At 35.1% G+C, this 21,424-nt stretch overlaps 2 protein-coding genes, 1 long non-coding RNA gene and 1 pseudogene across 3 annotated transcripts; 2 read left to right on the top strand and 2 right to left on the bottom strand.

The window, feature by feature from the left end:
- Nucleotides 1-1,730: 1,730 nt before the first annotated feature.
- On the bottom strand, nucleotides 1,731-2,303 carry LOC113688421 (uncharacterized). The gene has a single exon (XM_027206233.2). The coding sequence runs from the start codon at nucleotides 2,160-2,162 to the stop codon at nucleotides 1,893-1,895; it is 270 nt and encodes an 89-aa protein (XP_027062034.1). The 5' UTR covers nucleotides 2,163-2,303; the 3' UTR covers nucleotides 1,731-1,892.
- A 3,337-nt stretch (nucleotides 2,304-5,640) lies between these two features.
- On the bottom strand, nucleotides 5,641-6,410 carry LOC113743349 (uncharacterized). Its single transcript, XM_027271333.2, has one exon. It carries the CDS (start codon nucleotides 6,069-6,071, stop codon nucleotides 5,805-5,807), a length of 267 nt encoding a protein of 88 aa, XP_027127134.1. The 5' UTR covers nucleotides 6,072-6,410; the 3' UTR covers nucleotides 5,641-5,804.
- Nucleotides 6,411-11,078: 4,668 nt separating this feature from the next.
- On the top strand, nucleotides 11,079-14,771 carry LOC113743278 (uncharacterized). The gene is made up of 2 exons (XR_003461068.2): nucleotides 11,079-13,865; nucleotides 14,464-14,771. It is a non-coding gene; the product is annotated as an uncharacterized lncRNA (long non-coding RNA).
- Nucleotides 14,772-20,832: 6,061 nt separating this feature from the next.
- On the top strand, nucleotides 20,833-21,392 carry LOC113687543 (NDR1/HIN1-like protein 3; annotated as a pseudogene).
- Nucleotides 21,393-21,424: the final 32 nt, after the last annotated feature.

Raw genomic sequence — 21,424 nt, 5'->3', positions numbered from 1 at the left:
TACTTAATAATTTAATAACTTAATGGATTCAGATTTCAGATTTCAATTTTATCAAATACACCCTAAATGTAAAATCGAATTTGAATCATGCTAGAATCGAACACAGCTAATACCCGGCTCATATATGAATGTGTGTGTGTAATTATAAATATCTATGACATAATAATTTATATATAAATTTATAGTGATTCATAATTATAAATATATTATATATAATTTTGTATTTAACTATGAGTTTGAGTCAAGTCTGATTTGAACCTGAAACTCATTTAACAATGAGAATTGAGATCGAACCTTTTAATTTGAACTTCAAACCCGAATGCCCGAAGATCAAAAAACCTATATCATTTGTGAATCGAATTTGGATTTGTTAAAACCTGATTACGAAATCCCAATTGGCACCCCCAGTCAAATATACAAAGGACTAATTCCATTTTAATAACTTTTTTTAATATAACAAAAGAGTTTTATCAATAAGATTGTTGAAAATTGTTCACCACTGCTTTCTTGACGGAAGAAAATTCTAAGACATTCAAAAAGGCAAAATTTGCATAATGCGTTATGTGCAATCTTATTTCCATTTTAGTAGACCTTTAGTTTTATTTACTTTATTCATAATTGGTTAGCAACGTACATATTTGATGTATACTTTTATTTTCTCAAGAATGACGAGAACTATAATTCTAAATATTACGAGAGAAACGTTTAAGGTGAATTCCTTCCAAAAAAAAAAAAAAAAAGGTTTAAGGCGAACTTGTAAGTTATGGTCATTGTACAAAGTGGCGCGTGTATAAAAATCACCTAAGTACCCACGCGAAAATTCCAAAATCTTAAAAATAGAAGAACAAGTGTATGGCTACTATGGGTTAATTTAATTCTATGAGAATTAGCCACAACAGACTTTCAAGTATAAGAGATTTAATCTTGAGTGCAAGCATTGTTAATACTTGAAGTAATTAACAATGAGAACATAAGTCCTTCCTATTGAATAAAAATAGACAAACAAGTTATTGGCCTTGTTCCCAACTGTTTTTGATTGTATAAGAACTAATTTTGGAAAATTAAAATAAAAAATATCAAAATAGATGCTTCTAATTTTTAATTTTTTAAAGCTAAAAAAACTCAAAATCAAAATATGAACAGCAATTGAGAACACAATAAAATAATTTTTTTAAAATTAAAATCTAAAATCAAGTTTTGAAAATCAGTCTAAAAATGAGGCCATGTAGTAGATGGTAATACTTTTTTTTTTTTTTTTTTTATAAAACAGGAAACTTTATTAATGAGATTGGTAGATATCGTTCAACACGATTTACTTGACAAAACTTGGCGATGAATTCCATAGATTTTTAAGAAGATTGGCAGTTTTTGCATGATGAGTTAAACAATACTCAATCTTATTAGCCTCTTTGGAAGCCTAAAGTACATTGAGAAAATACGGATCCAATAAAGCCAAGTGAATATCCTCGGGTTTTGACAAAACAAAAAAGGTGAATATCTCGGGCCTAAACTACTAATAATACTGCTTAATGAAGTCGTCTGTGTTATACTCAATCATGCGTTGTTTGCCAATACATTGACCCCACAATTTTGTCACTCTTTATTTCTCTTGTCAATTAAGGCGGCTTGGATTAACCTACATTTTAATCTAATCAATTTTAATCTATCACACCTCCTCGAGATGCTAATGCAGTTAACCCCATTAAGAAATGCTAAACTGAAATTGCACATTAAAGAACACATCAATTTTCTATTCCAATTCATTGGGCAAAAAATGCCATAAATTTTAAAATTTACAATTTTGTGGGTACAAAATTACCAAAATTTCCAGTTTTACATCGCCCCATGTATGTAAAAAAAATTACAAATAGTAGTACTAATGGGGGGCTCAATCAATTTGGTCCCCAGCAGCTCAAGTACATGACTTTCCTTAATGATTCTTCAGACTTCTTTAGTTTTTCTTGATCTTTAGCTTTACTGCTTGATGAAGCCAATGCAGAAGGAGAAAGCTGCTTGGTCTGAGACAGGGACCTGAGGTTGTTCTTGGCAAGCTGGTGTACAGACCTCATGGTGTGGTTCCACCTATTCAATCCCTGATCTTTCATTGCCTCCACTGCGCCTACACTCACCGCTGCTATCCACGCCCTGCTTGTTGAACTCATTTTCAGCAAGAATAAATTTTAAAACTGTAAAGATTCCTTGTTGATGATGGAGTCTTTCTGGAACTCTTGAAGCTTGGTTGAGTACTAGAGATGTTTTTCTGAATTCTGAGAAGATGTTCTTTGGTGCTGATGTTGTTGGGGAGTTCAGCCATATTTATATTCTGTCATCTCAAAAGTTTGTGTAAATAAGTTGTTGCAGAAACCAGGGGCTGGGTGCTTTTCCAGTGGTCTTGGAGTTTATGGTTTTTTAAATTTCTAGTGGGCTCATGGGCTGTGGTATTTATCCACTGACTTTGGGGAGGGCGGTTTTGTAAAGGTCGAGTGGGGTATTTTTCATTTGCTTTTTTAATCCATTTTACCGAACAAAGCAAAGAATAGAAGAAATTATTACTATGTTTGGATACACATATTATCTCAAATTAGCGATAAAGGCACACTCGATGTATGTGGAATTTCGGAACGATCCTTTATATGAAAGAATTTAGTATAAAATTTTCATACATGAACAAGTAAATTTTGATCTTTTACTAGTTTTTTGAATATTTGTCAAAAAAATAGTTCTTTAATAGAATTTTAATTAACTTGTTGGTTACAATGTTTGTAGGTAGTTATGTAGGCAATATATATTTAGATAATTGGGGTGAAAGTTAATTTGTGGTTAAGTTGATTAGCAATATGGTGGTATAATTAAGTGATCGAGAGGGTGAAGCTGGAAATCTAAAAGATGACAAAAAAAAGTTTACATCAAATTTAAGGCTCCCTTTATATATAGTATAAATATTAGGGATAATTTCAGAAACCTCCCCTGAAGTTTCTGACAATTACACATAAATACCTTCCAATATAAAAAATTACAGTGCCCTCCTCTTTCACTTTGATATGACCGGTTGTCATATTCAACAGCCCACAAAATCAATCCCTAAAATACTAAAAATATGGGGAAAAGACTAGTTTTCCAAGTATAGTATTTTTATATGCAATTTGGCGCCATTAAGTGTATAACCTTGTTGACATGTTTTTCTTGCCTTGGATTGCTTGTTATGGGTATTCAACCAGTTTGAAGTGTATGACCTTGTTGTTTATTATATTTAAGACTTGTTTTAGTTTATTTAGTTTATAGTGCTTTGTACATCTAGAATCTTTGATTTTGAATCACAGTAGATAAACTCTTACTAAATATCATAGATGAATTTAAATCCACCGTTTTATGGCCTTTTAGTTCTGCCACTATATAACTACCAAGACACTTTTTGTGGTACATTCTTACAATTATATCCATATTTCAAATGAACTTTACAATCTGAATGAAAATGAATATAATTAGTAAACTCATGTTGATCATTATCAATATTTGGGTCGGTGACACTACATTGTTGCCAATGCTTTTTGATATTTGAACTTGTGTTGGATCTTCTTGTCTTCGACTACTCACTTCTTTGGCTACATTGCCATCAAACCACTTGAAATAGCCATACTTAGAACAACCAAAATATAACCTGCCAGGAATTTTTTTTTTGCTTTAAAAAATTTTAATTGTTGCTTTCCATCCACACCCATTATAGTTTCTATTTTTCATCCTCAATGATGTGCCTGCATGAAATGAGCTCCGACGATAGTTTGATGAAGACATGTTTCTTTCATTGCCTTTGTATTCAGTTGAAATTGGCCTCTTTTTTTTTTTTGTGCTCATTCACTAGCATTTTATGCTATATATTGTCCACAAAGTACCATCAATTCTTGTAGGACTTTGCTGTCCAAAATGCTGATTTGTTTAATGTTAATTTCATGTCCTTAGCGGATGAACTTGGTGCCAATTTTTCTTCCTTTTTTTATTGCCATTTTTCTTGCCCAAAATTTTAACTTATTTTCTTTAAGATTCAATGAGGGCAAACTTGAAATATAATTGTTTGACAAAACTGATTCATTACTTTAAGAGTACTTTTTCTAACATGGACTTAATTTGTTATCAAATATGTCAATTAAGGGGAGGGCACTGTAATTTTTGATATTGGAGAGTATTTATGTGTAATTGTCAAAAACCCCAAGGAAGGTTTCTGAAATTATACCTAAATATTATTTTGTTAGCATCATAAATATATTTTTTAACCATAATTGTTAATGTTTTCAACTATTTTTTAATCTCATGTGCACATCATAAAAAATGCTATAATAATTATTTCAAATAATACTCTATCTAAACTATCTTCTTCTTGACTTAGCATTGAGAGGGTAATCAATCATTAGGAGTTATTGATTACTTGTACCCATGTCACATATACAAAAGGCTAATTCCATTCAGATACAACTTTACTTTTATTTGTTTTGTTCATAATCAATAAGCAAACATATTCAATGTATATTTGAGATTTTCTCTTGGATGACTACAATCCTGTCTATAATTAGGATGGAAAAGTTTACGATTGACGTCTCTATCACACTTTCATTGTACAAAATAGGGGACTTGTTTCCTGCAATTATCAGATCAATAGCACCAAGCAAGCAATCGATGGAGCATATCAGGTTAATTTGAATTTGAATAAAAGAGATTAATTTTGGATACAACGATGAAGACTGCTGCTACACTATAAGAGAGAGGATGAGCCTAACTGGATTTGTATAAGAGTTGGAGAGCAAACCTCCAATTCAGATAAATGCATTACTGTGCTCTGAATTTTATAAAGAAAGGAAGCACAATACTCCATTGCAAAAGAGTTGGAGAGCGAACCTCCAAATCAGATAAATACATCATTGTAATTTTTTTTTTCTGATCTAGGGGTATCCGGGCCTTCGGCCCTACTACTCCTCCTGTGACCCGAGAAGAGAGACCCGTTCCTTTCGAACACGATTTCCTCGGGACTCAAACCGTGGTCGCCATATTCTAAAGAGGAGCAACGAAATCACTCGAGCTACCCGAGTTGGGCTAAATACATCATTGTAATGCTTCCCCTGTAATGCGGTAGTTAATCACATCTATGGGAGTGAACATAACAAAACTAGCTGTACATGGTTGACAATGAATGAGCACCCGGTTTTATAACTAGTTAGTTGTAATAGGTGCACTGTACCCAGACAGTGCGATAGCAACTTGGAATTACAAAGAAGCTGTTGGCCAATGGCCATTTGTCTTGTTAGAATTTTGGGACGGAGACGTAGTATGCGCCAGAAGTAACACTTTCTGTAGTCTATCTAAGTCTTGGATTTACATATGAGAGTATTTTCTCTCCGTTTAGATAGCTCCTATATATTAACCAATCAAGTATCAACAACGTTCTAGATTCAACCGGGGGAAAAAAAAAGAAACAACATTCTTTTTTGGAGTTTACTCGTGCATTTGAGAAATTTTTGGTGAAATGGACAATAATTCTTATTACTTGAAGGATATTTACGCATTTCTTGAAAAGGAAAATGAAGCAGTTCTGCTGCTCCGTGAGATGCTAATGCAATTAATTTAGTTAAGGAATAATAACAGAACCCGTAATTTAACAAAGAAATGGATTTTCTATTCAAATTCATTGCAAAAAAGGGCCTCAAATTTTAAATTTACAATTTTGTAGCTAGGAAATTACCAAAATTTCCAGTTTTACATCACCCCATGTATCTTAAAATTACAAACTGCCTAGTAGTTTTAGTGGTGGGGCTCGATCAATTTGGTCCCCAGCAGCTCAGGTACATGACTTTCCTGAATGACTCTTCAGACCTCCTTAGCTTTTCTTGATCTTTAGCTTTACTGCTTGATGAAGCCAGTGCAGGAGAGAGCTGCTTGTTCTGAGACAAAGACCTGAGGTTGTTCTTGGCAAGCTGGTGCATTGATCTCATTGTGTGGTTCCACCTACTCAATCCCTGATCTTTCATTGCCTCCACTGCTCCTACACTTACTGCTGCTATCCATTCCCTGCTTGTTGAACTCATCTTCAGCAAGAAGGTAGCAGAACTGAAAGATTAATTCCTCGTTGATGATGAAGTGTTTAAGAGTCTAGAGATGTTTTCAGATTGATTTTTCAGGAGTGTTTGATGCAGAAGCTATTGGGATGTTAAGTCATATTTATATTCTGTCATCTCTAGAGTTTCTGTGTGTTTGTGTAAATGCATTGTTGCAAACCAAAAACCTTCCAAAAACAAATCCAAAAACAGCTACAGGGATTTTTTTTATGGTGGGCTGTGGCATTTTCCGGCTTTGGAGGGTGTGGTAATCCACATGTAAAGTGGGCTATTTTTGAATTATTTATTTCCCTATTTTACCAAACAATGCAAAGAAAAGAAGAAATTGTAATTTTTTTTTTTTTGGTGATCCAATGCTATCTTCTTCTTCACTTAGCATTGAGAGGGTAATAAATTATTAGAATACTGATTATTCGCACCCATGTCACGTGTGTAGAAGACTAATTTCATTTGAATGCAACTTCATTTTTATGTATATTTTATTCATACTTGGTTAGCAAAGTATATATCCAGTGTACGTTTATGATTTTCTCTGGGACGAGAATTCTATTCTATTTACAGTCAGGAGGGAGAAGTCTAAGGTGGACATCTATGCTACAATTAGGAAATTGGACTTCTACAATTGTTAATCAATAGCACCATGCTATTGCTAGCCCATATTGGTTTAATTTGAATTTGGATGTGGGATTAATTTTGCAACACAAATTTCAATCAACACTAAAATTTTTTATGATTTGCTTGTTACTAACTTAGGCCTTGTTTGATAACCCAATTCAGCACTTAAACTTAATAAATTCAGATCTTAATATGTTCAGACGCGTTTGATAACTAAAAATTAAACATCTGAATTAATTAAGTTGTACTGAATCTTCTAGGCAAAACTTGCCCCGAAAATTAAATAATAAGTTATTTACTTATCACTAAATGTAATATAGACTCAAATGTATTATATTTAATATTTAACAATTCAATAACTTAATGGATTCAGGTTTTAGATTGTCAGTTTTATCAAACGCACCCTTGGTATCTATATTTAATATGTTAATGCCTATATTTATTGTGATAGTGTCTACATTGTGTACTGTAATTGATATTGGTGAGTGCAGAAACTCCGAATCCACAGACTAAATGGGGAGGGGGGGGGAGGGAGGGTTGGGTAGAAAAATGTTTAAAAACTGAAGGGAAAAATCTAAAATGGAGAAAGAACACTCAACAACAGAGCAGCATCTGTGTGGTTATGTTGGGTCAATTTTAAGAGAATTGCCACCATAGACTTCCATGTACAAGAAATAGTCTTGAGTGCTTCTTTAAGTATGTTATGATACTTAACAAATAAAAATAAACACATTAGTTATAGTTGACAATGACAATAAGCACATGGTTTTGTAACTTGTTAGTTGTCATAGGTACCCAAACACTGAGATAGGGGTTCTCTTTTGGAGCTTAATTCCTTCAACAACATAGCAATTCTTTCAAAAAAAAAAAAAAAAAGAACATCGGAAAAATTCATTTGCTTCTATACCGCTCATTTTGGAGTAGGGGGTTCGCTTTTGGAGCTTAATTATTATATTTTTGAGAAAATTTTGGTGAAAAGGACTATATTTGTTATTATTTTAAGGACATATATGAAAATAAGCATTTCTTGAAAAGGAAAATAAATGAATTTTGGAAGTATGGCTGCCTCGACTGGTCCACTTTGTTGGTTCTCCCACTCTGCGTTCCGCAAGATTCCAATGGCTAATGCAATATATTTAGTTGAGAAAAATTAACAGAGATTATATTTGAAAAAAGGCATGAATTTTCTATTCCAATTCATTTGGCATAGCAGGCCTTAAATATTAGAATTTACAATTTTTTTAGCCAGAATATTACCAAAATCTTCAACTTTACATCACCTCCTATATCTAACAACTACAAACTAGTACTACTTTTGGAGGGCTCAATCAATTTGGTCCCCAGCAGCTCAAGTACATGACTTTCCTCAATGAATCTTCAGCCTCCTTTAGTTTTTCTTGATCTTCAGCTTTATTCCTTGATGAGACAAATGCAGAAGAAGAAAGCTGCTTGGATTGAGACAAGGACCTGAGGTTGTTCTTGGCATGCAGGTGGATTGACCTTATGGTGTGATTCCACCTGAACAATCCCTGATATCTCATTGCCTGGACTGCTCCCACACCCAGTGCTGCTATCCAAGCCCTGCTTGTTGAACTCATTTTCTTGTTTATCTAATATCTAAGTGCTGAACTTCAGAGGATACTTTTGAGATTTTTGCTGAAAATACAATATAAGACAAGTTCTCTTCAAGAAGTGAGACTTCTGAGAAGACAAGTTCAAATATGGTTCTGAAGATGTTGGAATGCTGTAATGCTGAGTCATGTATTTATATAAATCCTTTCATGTGAAGATTGAAGAGCATGGACTGATGGATAATGTTTTAGCAACTAGCAAAAACCTGGGGCTGAGGGGGCTGTGTCTTAAACTTCTATAGACTATTTTGCCCTGTATTTGAACATTAGTTCATGAAAGGCCATATTAACCATGATAAGACAGTGAAGATAAGGTTTTGGTATGGCTTCTCATAGTCATAGATCCATTGTACCCAGACAAGGGGATGCAATAATCCTGCAAATGGTGAAGAACCTGTTGGCTATTTGTCTTGTTTGGATAGGGTCCAAGTATGGGACCAATTGGACCAAAATAGAAAAAAAAACTAACAGGGAGAAAGTATATTTATATATTTTGTATGCCTCTACATGATTTTAATGAACATACACCTTTTTTTTTTAACTAATTGTATAGACTTTCAACTTAAGTGCATTCAATCATGTGTTATAGTTTGTACATAGATGATTAGACGAATCCGAGCATATATCAGCACTTTTTTTTCTCCTTTATTTTTTCTTTGTTGGATACGATAGATTATAATCTATATATACATACACCTACTTTATGCTAGTGAGAGGAGGGACCCAAAGGCGTCAAGGGAGACTTGGGGAACTAAATTACCATCGGTCTAGACGGATGCATATGCACCCACAGGCAAAATTTTTCTGAGAAATCTTGGATTTAGAATGTCGGCCAAGACATTTGATCCATTGACCTACACCCAAATAAAGCCTTAAGACTTTTTTTCCCTTTCATATATTTGAATATTTCTTTGCCCAGTTCTTCGTGACAATCTTTTGTATCTTATACTACTAGTATGGTCAAATAATTTCATCCAGATTAATGTCAAATTGAATTTCTGCACCCATACGAGTGAAATGAAGCAAGATTGCTTTAGTCAATTAATATAGAGCACTAGTGTTATTAAACTCCACAACCATTTTGACAGTTTAAAATATTGTTCAATACAAAATATGCCAAATTGCTCGATACTTGGTTACACGACTTGAAAATTGAGAGCATAATTTTGTTGATTTTCATGACGTCCAAGCAGACAAGTGCACTGCCCTTAAAGCAAGGGATTTTTCATAGAGTTCTCCGATGGACTTTCTCGTTGAGAACAGGAAAAAGAGTGCACAAAATCAATAGCAGTCTGCTAGAAGACTATTGTCCAGTGAAGATCATGGTCCTCCGTAGAACTTTCCTGCCCCCTTAGATCGGCAAAAAAGTAGCAGTAAAAGTTGTGAAAAAAAACTCGAGCTGGAGTAAATCAGCAAAACTAAGTTGGTAATTGGGAACCCAACAGCTCAAGTATAAGACTTTCCTGAGTGATTCCTCGGACAGCTTCGCAGTCTCAGTGGCACTATTCTACAACACCTAGTAACCAATGACAAAGATCTCAAGGATTTTTTTTTCTGGGGGTACAAAGACAAAGGTATCAATTTATTCTTTGCATGCTGATCGATGAAAAGATCTCGAAGTGTAGCTCAATTTGCAAAGTCTGATCTTTAATCAAGGTAAGAAGCATGCGTCCGAGGAAATGTGGACTTGCATGTGGCATAAAATCAGAGACTGTCTTGGCTAGTGATAATTCCACGGCGCCAATATTAGTTTCACAGCAAATTATTTTGCATTCAACAACACAATTAAATATTGCAACACAAATTTTAAAAATTTAAATAGTTATTTATATAGATAAACTACTATTTTGATTAACTATTCAAAAGTAGTTTGAGAATGGAAAAGATGATATACTATACGTAAAACTTAAAATGAGCCAAATTTTGAAAAGGATACATAATATAAATACTAAACAAAATGAGAATTAGGTGGGAGCATTAAATTGAATTATGTAAACATTTAATATAAAAGTAAGATAATTAACCAAATTAACGATGGCCAAGGAGGCTTTGATCTAGTGGTTGAGATTGAGAATTTAGGATTTAGAGGATTTGGATTTTAATCCTCCTTCCACCTCCAGACTCCTAATATTCCATCATCCCCTGCTAGAAAAAAAAAATTAACGGTCAAGTAGAACGTAACAAAAATTCAATCTAAATTTAATTTCGAGACCAATACATAGTTTATTAGACCCATGTATGTACCGAAGCAAGAATAATATCTTCTTTAAGAAGGGATAAGTGTCATAAGGCATTCAGCAATGAAATGTCCAAATTTTAGTGAAAAAAAAAAGAAGCAGGCAAACATTTATTATAAATAAAGAGGAAATGAATTATCCAAATTTTAGTAATAACAACTTTTAACATATAATCAAGCCAAATTATCAGAATATAAAGCATGATTAGAAAGAAGCATATATATATAAAGAAATATAAGTTGATTGTTAAAAATATTTAGTAAGACATAATTAATAGGAATGTACATAATGCGGAAACCAATAAGTTGACTGAAAGTTGCTATAAATAGGAAAGTGAAAAAGGAAGGAAATTAATTGTTACCGAAAAACACAAAAACAATAAAAAAGTGAAAGACACAAACATTAAAGATGTACACATGGCGAAAAGATAAATTCTCCTCTTGGCATTAGGTTAGAATAATCAATTCAGTAACCTACCAAAACTGGAATTGAACATTATATATATATATACATATATATTTGACTAGTGAAGGGCATAACTATTTTGAACTGAAATTTTAAGCAGAAAAGAACAAAATAGTAGGTCCAAAGACTCCCATATCTTGCGCAGCTGGTTTTGTACATTGTCCCTGAGGTAGCACTCGGTTTACAGCAAATCTAGTACGCAGTTTCATATTATAGTGTTGATTGTGTAGGAAAGCGGCGGCAGGAACAAGCATACCTATCAAATGTTTGGTGCAATTGCTTAAGTGGAAAGTGTTGATTTTTGAGTGTTTTTTATGGTTAGAATTAATTATACACACTTATGAGTTATGAGTGTGTGTGCAGGTTATTCTCATCTTCAAAATATGAAGATGTGATCAAATCATGGCCCTCGACTATGACTCCTTATTTAACTTTTTGGTTCAACGTGTAAAGAAGAATTTTATCACCTTTGGAATATATGATAAAGTAAAAGAGTAACTATCACATTAATTATTATCAAGAATATTGGCCAAGTACATATTAACCCTAGAACAAATTCAAGCACAACTAATTCTAAGATCAAATTGGATCTTAGTAGAACCAATTTCGTTTAGGTTGTTTGTACAATTTGATCAACATTAATTCAATCTTTTCATGAACAGTAGTGACTCAAGTGAAAAGCGTATGTGATCATAACCCCATGGTTTTCAAATAAACCATTTGTAAGCCAACAAAAACCATATGCTTCTAGTTCAAACCAATGCTCATTCCACTTTCAGCCGATTGGTTTAGTGCCAAGACAAATGTCTCCCACTAATTCAGTCATTAAATCCTCCTTGTCTTTCGACCAATCCGTTGTCGTAAAACTCGGATCAAAAAGAATGTCTCACTCTCTCCGTAAGTCCTTCATGCAAGAAAATTAAAGAAGAACAATAGAATCAGTATATAAAGATACCTTTGCTGTGAGCTTGAGGCATATGAGTAGGATTTGTCTTGCAACACTAAAAGGGATGAAAGAGCATAACTCCAGAGCCATGATGATGGCCGGAGCCAAGGCTTCTCCGGTGGAGTTGAGGTCGGAGTCCGGCAACATCACAAAACAGAGAAGATGGACTCAGGCAGGTGATAGAGAGCCTCTAAAGAAAATTGATGGTTTGATCAATGATCAGCAGCGACGAAAGCTTAGAGAAGCACAGAAGGCTGAGAATGTCATGCACCTCATCTTCTGGGGTCCCAAGTAGCTCACAAGTATACATATTACTGCTAAAATCTATGAATTTTGCATATAGGCTTAATTTACCGTTGTTTTTTCTCTTGCACCTTTGGTAATTATGCTTCTATGTAAGATGGAGATTGGAAATTGCTTAGATCACTTGAAAAGAGTTTAGTTGTAGATAAACTAGAAGAATAGTTAAGGTAAATAGTGGGGAAAGTGCTTGATTTTCCCTATGTTCAACTTACTGTTATCTTCATGGTGGAAAATATTATCACTAGTTTTTCAATTGTACTTTCTTGTGTCAATATGAATTTTTGTGGTGTCCTTTAATTTCTGTTAATGATTTTCTCTCTGTGGTAGTTTCAGACCTTTTGGTTTAATCAAACCGTAAGCATGATCCTGAAAGAGGATTTCAAGAATTATCTTAGGATCTATTTTCATGAGCTGCATAATTTGATTTAAGTACTCTTAGTGATGAAAATTTCAATATGAAATTCTTCGACTTTTCAAAATTTGTTTAAGTGTAGTATTACACTATTATTCTCTTCTTCTCAGAATCTTCCCCGCTGTCAGGAATCCTGTGCCTAGCAACTGGGAGTGGGAAGAGATAGGAGAGTTAAAAAAAAAAAAAAAAAAACTCTCTTCTTCTTGTTCATAAAAAAAAAATATTTTTAAAGCAAGTAATTCAGAAAAAGTGTACAGGATAGTTAAGTCCATCATCGAATTTCCCCAAATAGTGCAGCGGGCTTCATCTGTGAATAATCACAAAGAATTGTCCAAAGATAGACTTGGGCAAGTGTTATAGAATTTCAATCTGGCCAATGATTCACTATGGTTTTGCAAGATTGGGCTTTAATGTCTTATCCATGGGTAAGTAGCCCAAAACGGGACTTCACATACTATTGAACTAAAAGCGTGTACTTCATGCAGTAGAACTTGTACGCTGTGATAAACATGTACAACTTTCCAATATTTTGATTTATTCTCACTTGTTTTCCAATAATTACAACCCTCCTTCAAGTTTTAAGAAAGATTTTCCATATCCCTATTTGTACTATTGTATAAGGTGTTCATTTCGATATTCTTGAAGCTTTCCAAACATACAAATAAATAGGACAATTACTCTACATTTTAGTTTGTTTCCTCAACAAGACAACTAGTAAGTCGGTTGCAACCCTACTAATGTACTCTAGAAACCAGAAAAAATATGGGGAAAAAAAACCCAAAAAAGAAAAAAAGAAATTGAAGAAACAAAAGACCTAGAGTGGCACAATCTGACGTGCAGAGCTGCATGGTCAACTGATCAATCCCATGACAGAAATGAGCTTACGGCATATGAGTAGAGTTTGCTTTCGAGCAATTCAAGGACTGAAAGAGCAGAATCGTAAAGGGCCATCAATTAAGCCTCCAAATAGTTCAAGACAACTTTCTGATGCTACTGACAACTCAATTTACGTGACAAGAGCTTCTGCTTCTTCTGAGATGGAGTCAGTGAAGAAGGGTCATCAGAAAAAGATGAGGGAAGCAGAGAAGGCTGAGAATGTTATGCACCTCATTTGCTGGGGTCCTAATTAGCCACATAAAACTTCTATTTAGGATGGTGAGTACTGAGTATTTGAACTTTTCTCTTTTTTTTTTTTTTTTTTTGCTTTTTATTGTTTAATGTTTACATTACACTATGAAACTCAGCCTTTTCTTTGTTAAGGTTTTCTTTTTTATTAGCAAATGTGCAAAATTTGATGATGATATAGGCAAAAATTTGTCAAGAACATGTTGAGCAATCAAATTTCTATAGATGGTATCGGATACCAAATTTGTGAAGTTTCTATTAATTGCCTTTACTTCTGTAGACCTTACATTATCTTTGCTGTAATTGCCCGTTTTTTGATTCTTTTTCCCCCCCCCTTCTTGGAATGAATCATCATTATCAACTTGTTGAGATGAAGGTTGTACATCCTGATTCCTGAGGATTGATATCTGAAACTCTCTTCAGTAATTGTGTCGTACCTAGTAACCAGTACAGTGGTAAACAGATTAGTTTGTCCTCTCAACTTTTCAGATAAAGTGCTCATTGTCACTCATTTTCATTGTCTAAACTCCTTAATTCTGCTTCTCTTCTTCGTTGGATAACTTCCAATAAATTGGAATATGGATTAAATAATAATAACATGCTTCATTCTTTCATCGATTTTGCAAAGGATTTTGAGGAGCACAAAATCTAACTCAGTGGTCTGTGAAGTATGAAACCACCATGTGATTGAGGACTACTTTCATGGACTCAGCAACTACACCTGAATATTGAAGAGGAGAGTTGGGCTATGGTCCTCTTATGTATGCAGTTCATATTTATGGATGTTTTTACTTGGAAAAAGTCTCTGTTGATCTGAAGAGAAAGTTGTATAAGATGATTAACTTCATCTTTATGATCTCTAGCTATTTCATGTTTCATATCTGAACTGAAGTTCCATGTTGGCTATGGATTAAGTCAAAGGGTTCACTACTAAAACTTGCTCAAAGTTGATCACTACTTTTGTTTCTTTACTCTTATTCCTGTGTTAGATTGAAGATCAGTCTCAAAAATTCTGCCTCATAACTTAACTTGGTAAAAACTAAATTTTTGCCATAAATTAAGAAAGATTTACATATGCATATTAGTTGTTTCATACACCTTATGCAGAGTTGCAACAGCTCATAACAAGCAGCTAGATCAGAACATGATTTAGTTAGGACCCCAACAACTGAGATACATTACAGTTCGCAGTGATGCCTCAGCCTTCTTGTGCTTGTTTATATCACCATCTTCAGCAGCCTTCATATGGAATCTTGGTTCCTTAGCCACTACTGATCTCCCTTCATGTTCAGAAGGTTGATCAGTGTAGAGACCATTAGCTACTGCTCTGATATTTGGATCACAATTTGGGAACTTGCCTTTGATCTCCTTTGTCTCTTGGAAATTAGTTAGAAGCTGGACTCTAATGTTCCTGAACATTGGGGAGGTGGAAGCAGGGGGGAGTGATACAAAGAAATGTAAAGACAACTGATATTTGGTTTCAATGTGAATGAATTGGTAATGGCATCAAATTTATAGCAGAGAAAAAAGCATCAATTAAGACATTATCATTTTACTCTTGCCACATTTTGCACTATAATCGGACAGGTAACTAAACATGGTTCCTTAGTTTTTGCTTGATAGCTAATCTTCTGGCGAAGACTTTTTCAAGGGATTCATATAATATAGTTAAACTGATGGCATCTTTATTCAAAGTGAAGGTTTCTTGTTACTAATGTAGGGTATCATGCTAATTAAAAGTATTAATCAAAAATTATCATGGACTGATTAAACAGAGTTCGCACGTTCGTTCCATAGGCATTGGAGCAGCTGGCATAAGACCATGTGACCATTAATTCATAATTAGCTTATTCTGTAATAGCTTAATAGTCCTCTTTCACTATATCTGTGGATAAGATCGAACAGATAAATGTGGCAGATTTTGGAAAGGTAGCTTTACAAGTTGCAGTAGTTTGCATTTGTACTAAATGGAGATAAGTAGAAGGGGAGGCTGTGTCACGAGGAATACTTCAAATCCTACTCCTGTTCTTATCCTTTCCAACTATGTTCACATGATTGCCATAATTAAAAATGATTGACTAAAGTAGGGGAGCATTTAATCCTATCCACATCACTCTAAACTTTGATTGAACGTTAGTCTGAAGGAGACTGGATCTAGTACTTCGGATATTAGTAGCTGCATGGTTTTCCAAAATTGTGCTCGAGAGAAAATCATATCAACTTACATACTCTTGCTTCTTGTTATAAGAGAATGTTGAATCATTGAGCACCTAGTTGGCCAATGTGTTTTCCAAAATGTGATGATTTGGATAATTGTGTGTCAACAAGGATTGCAAACTACGAGCTAGCTCCCTAGGTCAAAGCCGGTTGTTGATCGGTCTCGAATCAAGTTTGAGCCGTCTCCACAGAGTGTTGAATTGAGTTTGAGTATAAATATATTCGATTCGTATACTTGTCAAGTCAGTTGAATCATTTATACTTTTAATAAATTTTTTATTAATAGTAAAATTACATAGGCATCCCCTGTGTCGCGATTATTTATTAGAGTATTATGTTTATGTGATTTACTTTTAAAATTTTTTATTAGAATAATATTTTTTAAAATTTTATTTGAGATTGACTACATTTGAACTCGAGTTTTTTTTTTTTTTTTGTCAGCAACGATACATTTGTATAATCTACTATATCCTAATCTAGGGAAAGGGGGAGTCTAAGGAAGCTGTTGTAGGGGTTAGTGGGTATACAGATCCAACTAGACCAAGGGAGTGTTATGGCACAACCCTTAGATTTTTTTTGCTGCAGGTGAGGTTTCCTCACCTACAGCCCAAAGAGGGACTTAAGTCCCTTCCTGATGGCCACTGAGCCATTGCCCAGTGGTTTATTTGAACTCGAGTTTAACTAGATTCGAATTGATTTTCGAGCTTGAATTTTATATGTTGAGAGCTCGATCTAGAGCTCGAACTAGTACAGATTCGAGTTCGAACCTAGTAAAAGGTGTCAAGCTCTACTTGATTCTACTCGGTTGGCTCGCGGAATGTAGTTATAAAGCTGCTTTCATTGCCAAACCCGTAGCCAGATTTGCCAACTTAAACACCCAAATAGGGGTATGGAGAACCAACTCACAATGTAATTACTTTGTCTAAATCTGCTACGATTTAGTTCGTTTGTAGAAAAGATTCTTAAGGGGCCAGGCTGTTTTTAATACTGTAAACGAGACTGATTTTCAATATAATCGTTTTCGAGATGACTGGCTTACTTTTTTTTTCTTTTTTTTTTTCAACAGACGTAATTAGTACTTTTATATATTAGATGACTGGCTTACTATCAAGCTCAATTTTGGGGCAGGTGGATAGCTTTGGCAAAACACAATTCTAAACAGAGCTGTAGCATGGTAGTTTTGTCCAAGAATTAGACCAGGGACATTTGCTAACTGTATAAATAATTGGTTTTATTGACAAATTAACACTAATTGTTTCATACCGCCAAAAAAAAAAAAAGGAAGTTAGGTACTGGTATTCGAGATTTTCACAAATATATGGCAACGAAGATGCCTGGTAAGTTAACCACCAGCCTTTGGGTTGATGGCCACCACCTAGCCATTAAGACTTGGTTAAACCTTGCCTCCCATCCAAAATGTCACATTTAAGTGGTTTGTTTCAAAAAAATCCAGGCGGGTGTGCTGTGCACCTGTCTAGTCCGGTGCTGACTCAGTCCCCTCCGGATTATCCCTGAGCGTCCTTAGGTCTGTCCTCTCCCCGTTAGTGTAAGATAGATTCGGTACAGTTGTCGTCTCAGGAAAAAAAAAAGAAAAAAGAAAAGAAGATACCTGATAAGTTGCACAGCTCTAACGGATTGACCTTCATTTTCTATATACTATCTTCTATACTATGTTTAATCATTCCTTCATCAAAGACTACTCTCATGTATGTTATTTGCAGCACTTAATCTTCAATTACTCTTTGATGTACTGAAAAATTATAAAATTCATGAAAATTGAGTTATATTTGTATTTATAAATCAGATTAATCTTTCTTTTATTGATAGTGTATGCATTAATGAGTTTGAATGCTTAGAGTTCACACTCAAATTAAAATTTTATATCATGCATTTAGATTTAGACCTGTTTGATAACTCAATTCAGCATTTTAACTTAATAGATTCAAATCTTAATATGTTTAGACCTGTTTAGTAATCAAAAATTGAACATCTGAATTAATTAAGTGACACTGAATTTTCTAGACAAAACTTACTTCCAAAATTAAGTAATAACTCAAAAATTGAGCATCTAAATTAATTAAGTGAAACTGAATTTTATAGGGAAAACTTACTTCCAAAATTAAGTGATAAACTATTCACTTATCACTAAATGTGATATACACTCAAATGTATTAGATTTAATACTTAACAATTCAACAACTTAATGGATTTAGCTTTCAGATTTCATATTTCAATTTTCAGATTTCAGTTTTATCAAATGCACTCTATCAATATGTGAAAGTAAATAAAGATTAGTCCTTCTAAATTATGCACACTGTCAATATGTGAAAGTATATAAAGATTAGTCCTTATAAATTACGGATAATGAATTTAATAGTCCACGATTGATTTTCGGTCATGGTAGTACAAAAATACTTTTATAGACTCAGGTACTAGCAATATGTAAATCATCTTATAAGAATTGAAACAAGATTACCAATAGCATAATGTGATGTAACTTAATTTTGACTGTAACTCCGTTAGAGTAATAGAGTTTTAATGTATTATTCCCTTAGTCCCACATATTTAGTCATGTTTGGAGATATGCGCTTTTTATGCACAATACATTTCACCAAAAAGTTTTTCCTTTTATTTCACTTTTATCCTTAATCATGTGTTGGTCAAAGTAAGAAGTAAAAAGCAATTCCATCACATTTGTCTTTATACATCATTAATGAAGAGTGTAAGGGAAATTTCAGAATATAAAGTAATTAGAAATATCTAACATGACAAATATTTTGAAATAATCAAGAAAGGAAAGTAGAACATTTTCAATGGGAAGTATAAAGTAACACGTAATTTAACTTTCATTAAAACAAAAAAGCCAAAAAAGAAAATGCTTCAATAAAGTTTCTTTTCACATGAGTTAGACTCAACTGGAGTTGACAGGCAACCAACACAAAACTGAACCATCAAATTGACCAGAAGAAAGGAAAGTAATACCCTACCCCCAAAGAGGCAGGAAAGCAATAATACAGGTAGAGCTGTTAAACGAGCCGAGTCGAGCTCGAGCATAGGACAATCGAGCTCGACTCGAACCTCTAATCGAGCTAGCTCGAGCTCGCTCGATTAGTAATTCGAGCTTTACAAGGCGTTCGAGATCGACTCGATATATTAGTAGAAAACTCGAGCTCGAGCTCGAACTCGAGTTTAAAATCGAGCCGAGCTCGATGAGCTCGAAACTCGAGCTCGAGCTCGCAAAAAACTCAATCCATCCCTCGTCAAGGGTACGATGCTTATGAAATTTGCACGCATATATTAAGAACCATTTAACAAGCCTAGTCACGGCAAGTGATAGAATCAGAACACTTGGAAGTGGAAATAAGAGGGAAAAAAAATTCCTATATCAATCCCCACAATCAAAATTTGAAAAGTGAAGAAAAAAACCCCAAAAAAAAAAATAAAAAACCCAATCCTATTAACATTCAATTATAGATGCCAGCTTTTGTACCAAAGGAACAGCATCGCAAGCGGTGCCATTTTCTTCGCCGCCTCCGGGCAGTTTCCTCTTCGGCTTGGCCTCTTGCAGCATTGATACTACATCCCTCATAGTTGGACGGTCAGCCGGATTTCGACTGGTGCAGATCAATGCAATTCTTAGCACTAGCATCATTTCCTCCCTCACGGAGGCACACGACGCAGCAGCATTTTTGTCCAGAATATCAAGAAAACCATTTTTACTCTTAATCTTAGACCTCACCCAATCTACTATACTATTGCCATCCCCAAATTCTGCATCCACAGATCTTTTCCCGGTCAAGATTTCCAATAACACCACGCCGTAGCTATAAATATCACTCTTCTCATCGACTTGCAGCGTGTAAGCATATTCTGCAAAAACAAATCGCGCCAACTTCAGAGAGAGATTCATTGCAAAAAAAAACAAACGAACGGAGGCTGTGGGGTGCGGGGTGAGAATGGAGGCTGCTGGGTGCGGCGTGAGAATGGAGGTTGCGGAGTGCGGCGTGAGAATGGAGGTTGCGGAGTGCGACTGCGGGGTGCGGCTGAAGGGTTACGGCTGTGGGAGGGGAAAATGTAAGACCAAAAGAGGAAAAAAAATTAGGGCTACAGACGGAGACTGGAGATGACTTTGGTTAAAATACCCCATATATATTGAAATGACAAAAATGCCCCTACCCTTCGAGCCTAACGAGCATAAACGAGCCGAGCATAGTTCGGCTCGTGTATTAAACGAGTACTAAGTAGAGCTCGAGCTCGGATCGTTTGTCTCTCTAAACGAGCCGAGCCGAGCTCTTATCGAGCCGGGTCGAGCTCGGCTCGCGAGCTGCCCGGTTCGATTAACAGCCCTAAATACAGGGTAAAAAACTAAAAAGTCTTAAAAAAAGGTAAATTATTCATTTGATCCTTAAACTTTTAGTTTATATAAAATTAAGCCCCTTAACTATTTGTAGTCAACTTTTAGCCCTCAAACTTGATAAATTGGGCACCCGTGACCCTTTTGGCCAGTTTATCCGATTTTACAATCGGAAAGCCAAATTATACGAATGGCAGCATGTTTTCAAGAAGGGCATTTTTATCCGCATCTTCTAAGCAAAAAGGGAACACAATTTTCTCCTTCTATCCTACGATATTTTATTTTCATCCATAAACTCCAACCTTTTTATCGCTTTTTACATCTTCCCAAAATTGTTTTTTCTTCTCTCTCTCTCTCTCTCACACACTCTCTCTTTCTCTCTCTCTCTCTCTCTTCGTCTCTCTAAATAGTCTGAATCGGCAGACCATGCCTAAGCCACAATTGAACGGAGCCTATTATGGCCTATCCATTCCACCACCAAAGCATTACCATCGCCCAGGACGCTGTGGCGGCGGCAATAGTTGCAACCCCTTCAGCTGTTGGTGCGGCTACCTCTACAACTGCATCCTCAGCTACATCTTCCAAATCCTTTGCACCATCGTCGTCGTGTTGGGCATAATCGTTTTGGTTCTGTGGTTGATCTTCCGCGCCAACAAGGTAAAAGTTTTACGCCACCGACGTCGAGTTGACTCAGTTCGACCTGTCCAACATCAACAAACCTCTATTATGACCTGGCCTTCAACATGACCGTCCGGAACCTCAACAAGAGGATCGGGATTTACTACGATAGGATCGAGGCCAGTGCATTCTACCAAGGCCAGAGGCTTAAGAACGCGAAACTAGATCCCTTCTACCAGCCTAACAAGAACACTAGCTCCTTGCGCGCCGTGTTCCAGGCGTAGCAATTGGTGCTGCTGGGAAGCGACGAGGCTTCCAACTACAAGGACAATAAGAATTTCGGTAGCAATTGTTTCCTTTTTGTTTAGAATATGCAGACAAAAATGCTCTTCTTGAAAGC

This window comes from Coffea arabica, chromosome 5e (assembly GCF_036785885.1).
Source record: "Coffea arabica cultivar ET-39 chromosome 5e, Coffea Arabica ET-39 HiFi, whole genome shotgun sequence".
Taxonomy (NCBI): domain Eukaryota; kingdom Viridiplantae; phylum Streptophyta; class Magnoliopsida; order Gentianales; family Rubiaceae; genus Coffea; species Coffea arabica.
The sequence above is the reverse complement of the archived record's forward strand: the minus strand, read 5'-3'. Positions and strand labels throughout refer to the sequence as shown.

Coding starts and splice junctions, on each gene's coding strand:
- LOC113688421 (XM_027206233.2), bottom strand. CDS start 2,162: ATGAGTTCAACAAGCAGGGCGTGGATAGCAGCGGTGAGTGTAGGCGCA.
- LOC113743349 (XM_027271333.2), bottom strand. CDS start 6,071: ATGAGTTCAACAAGCAGGGAATGGATAGCAGCAGTAAGTGTAGGAGCA.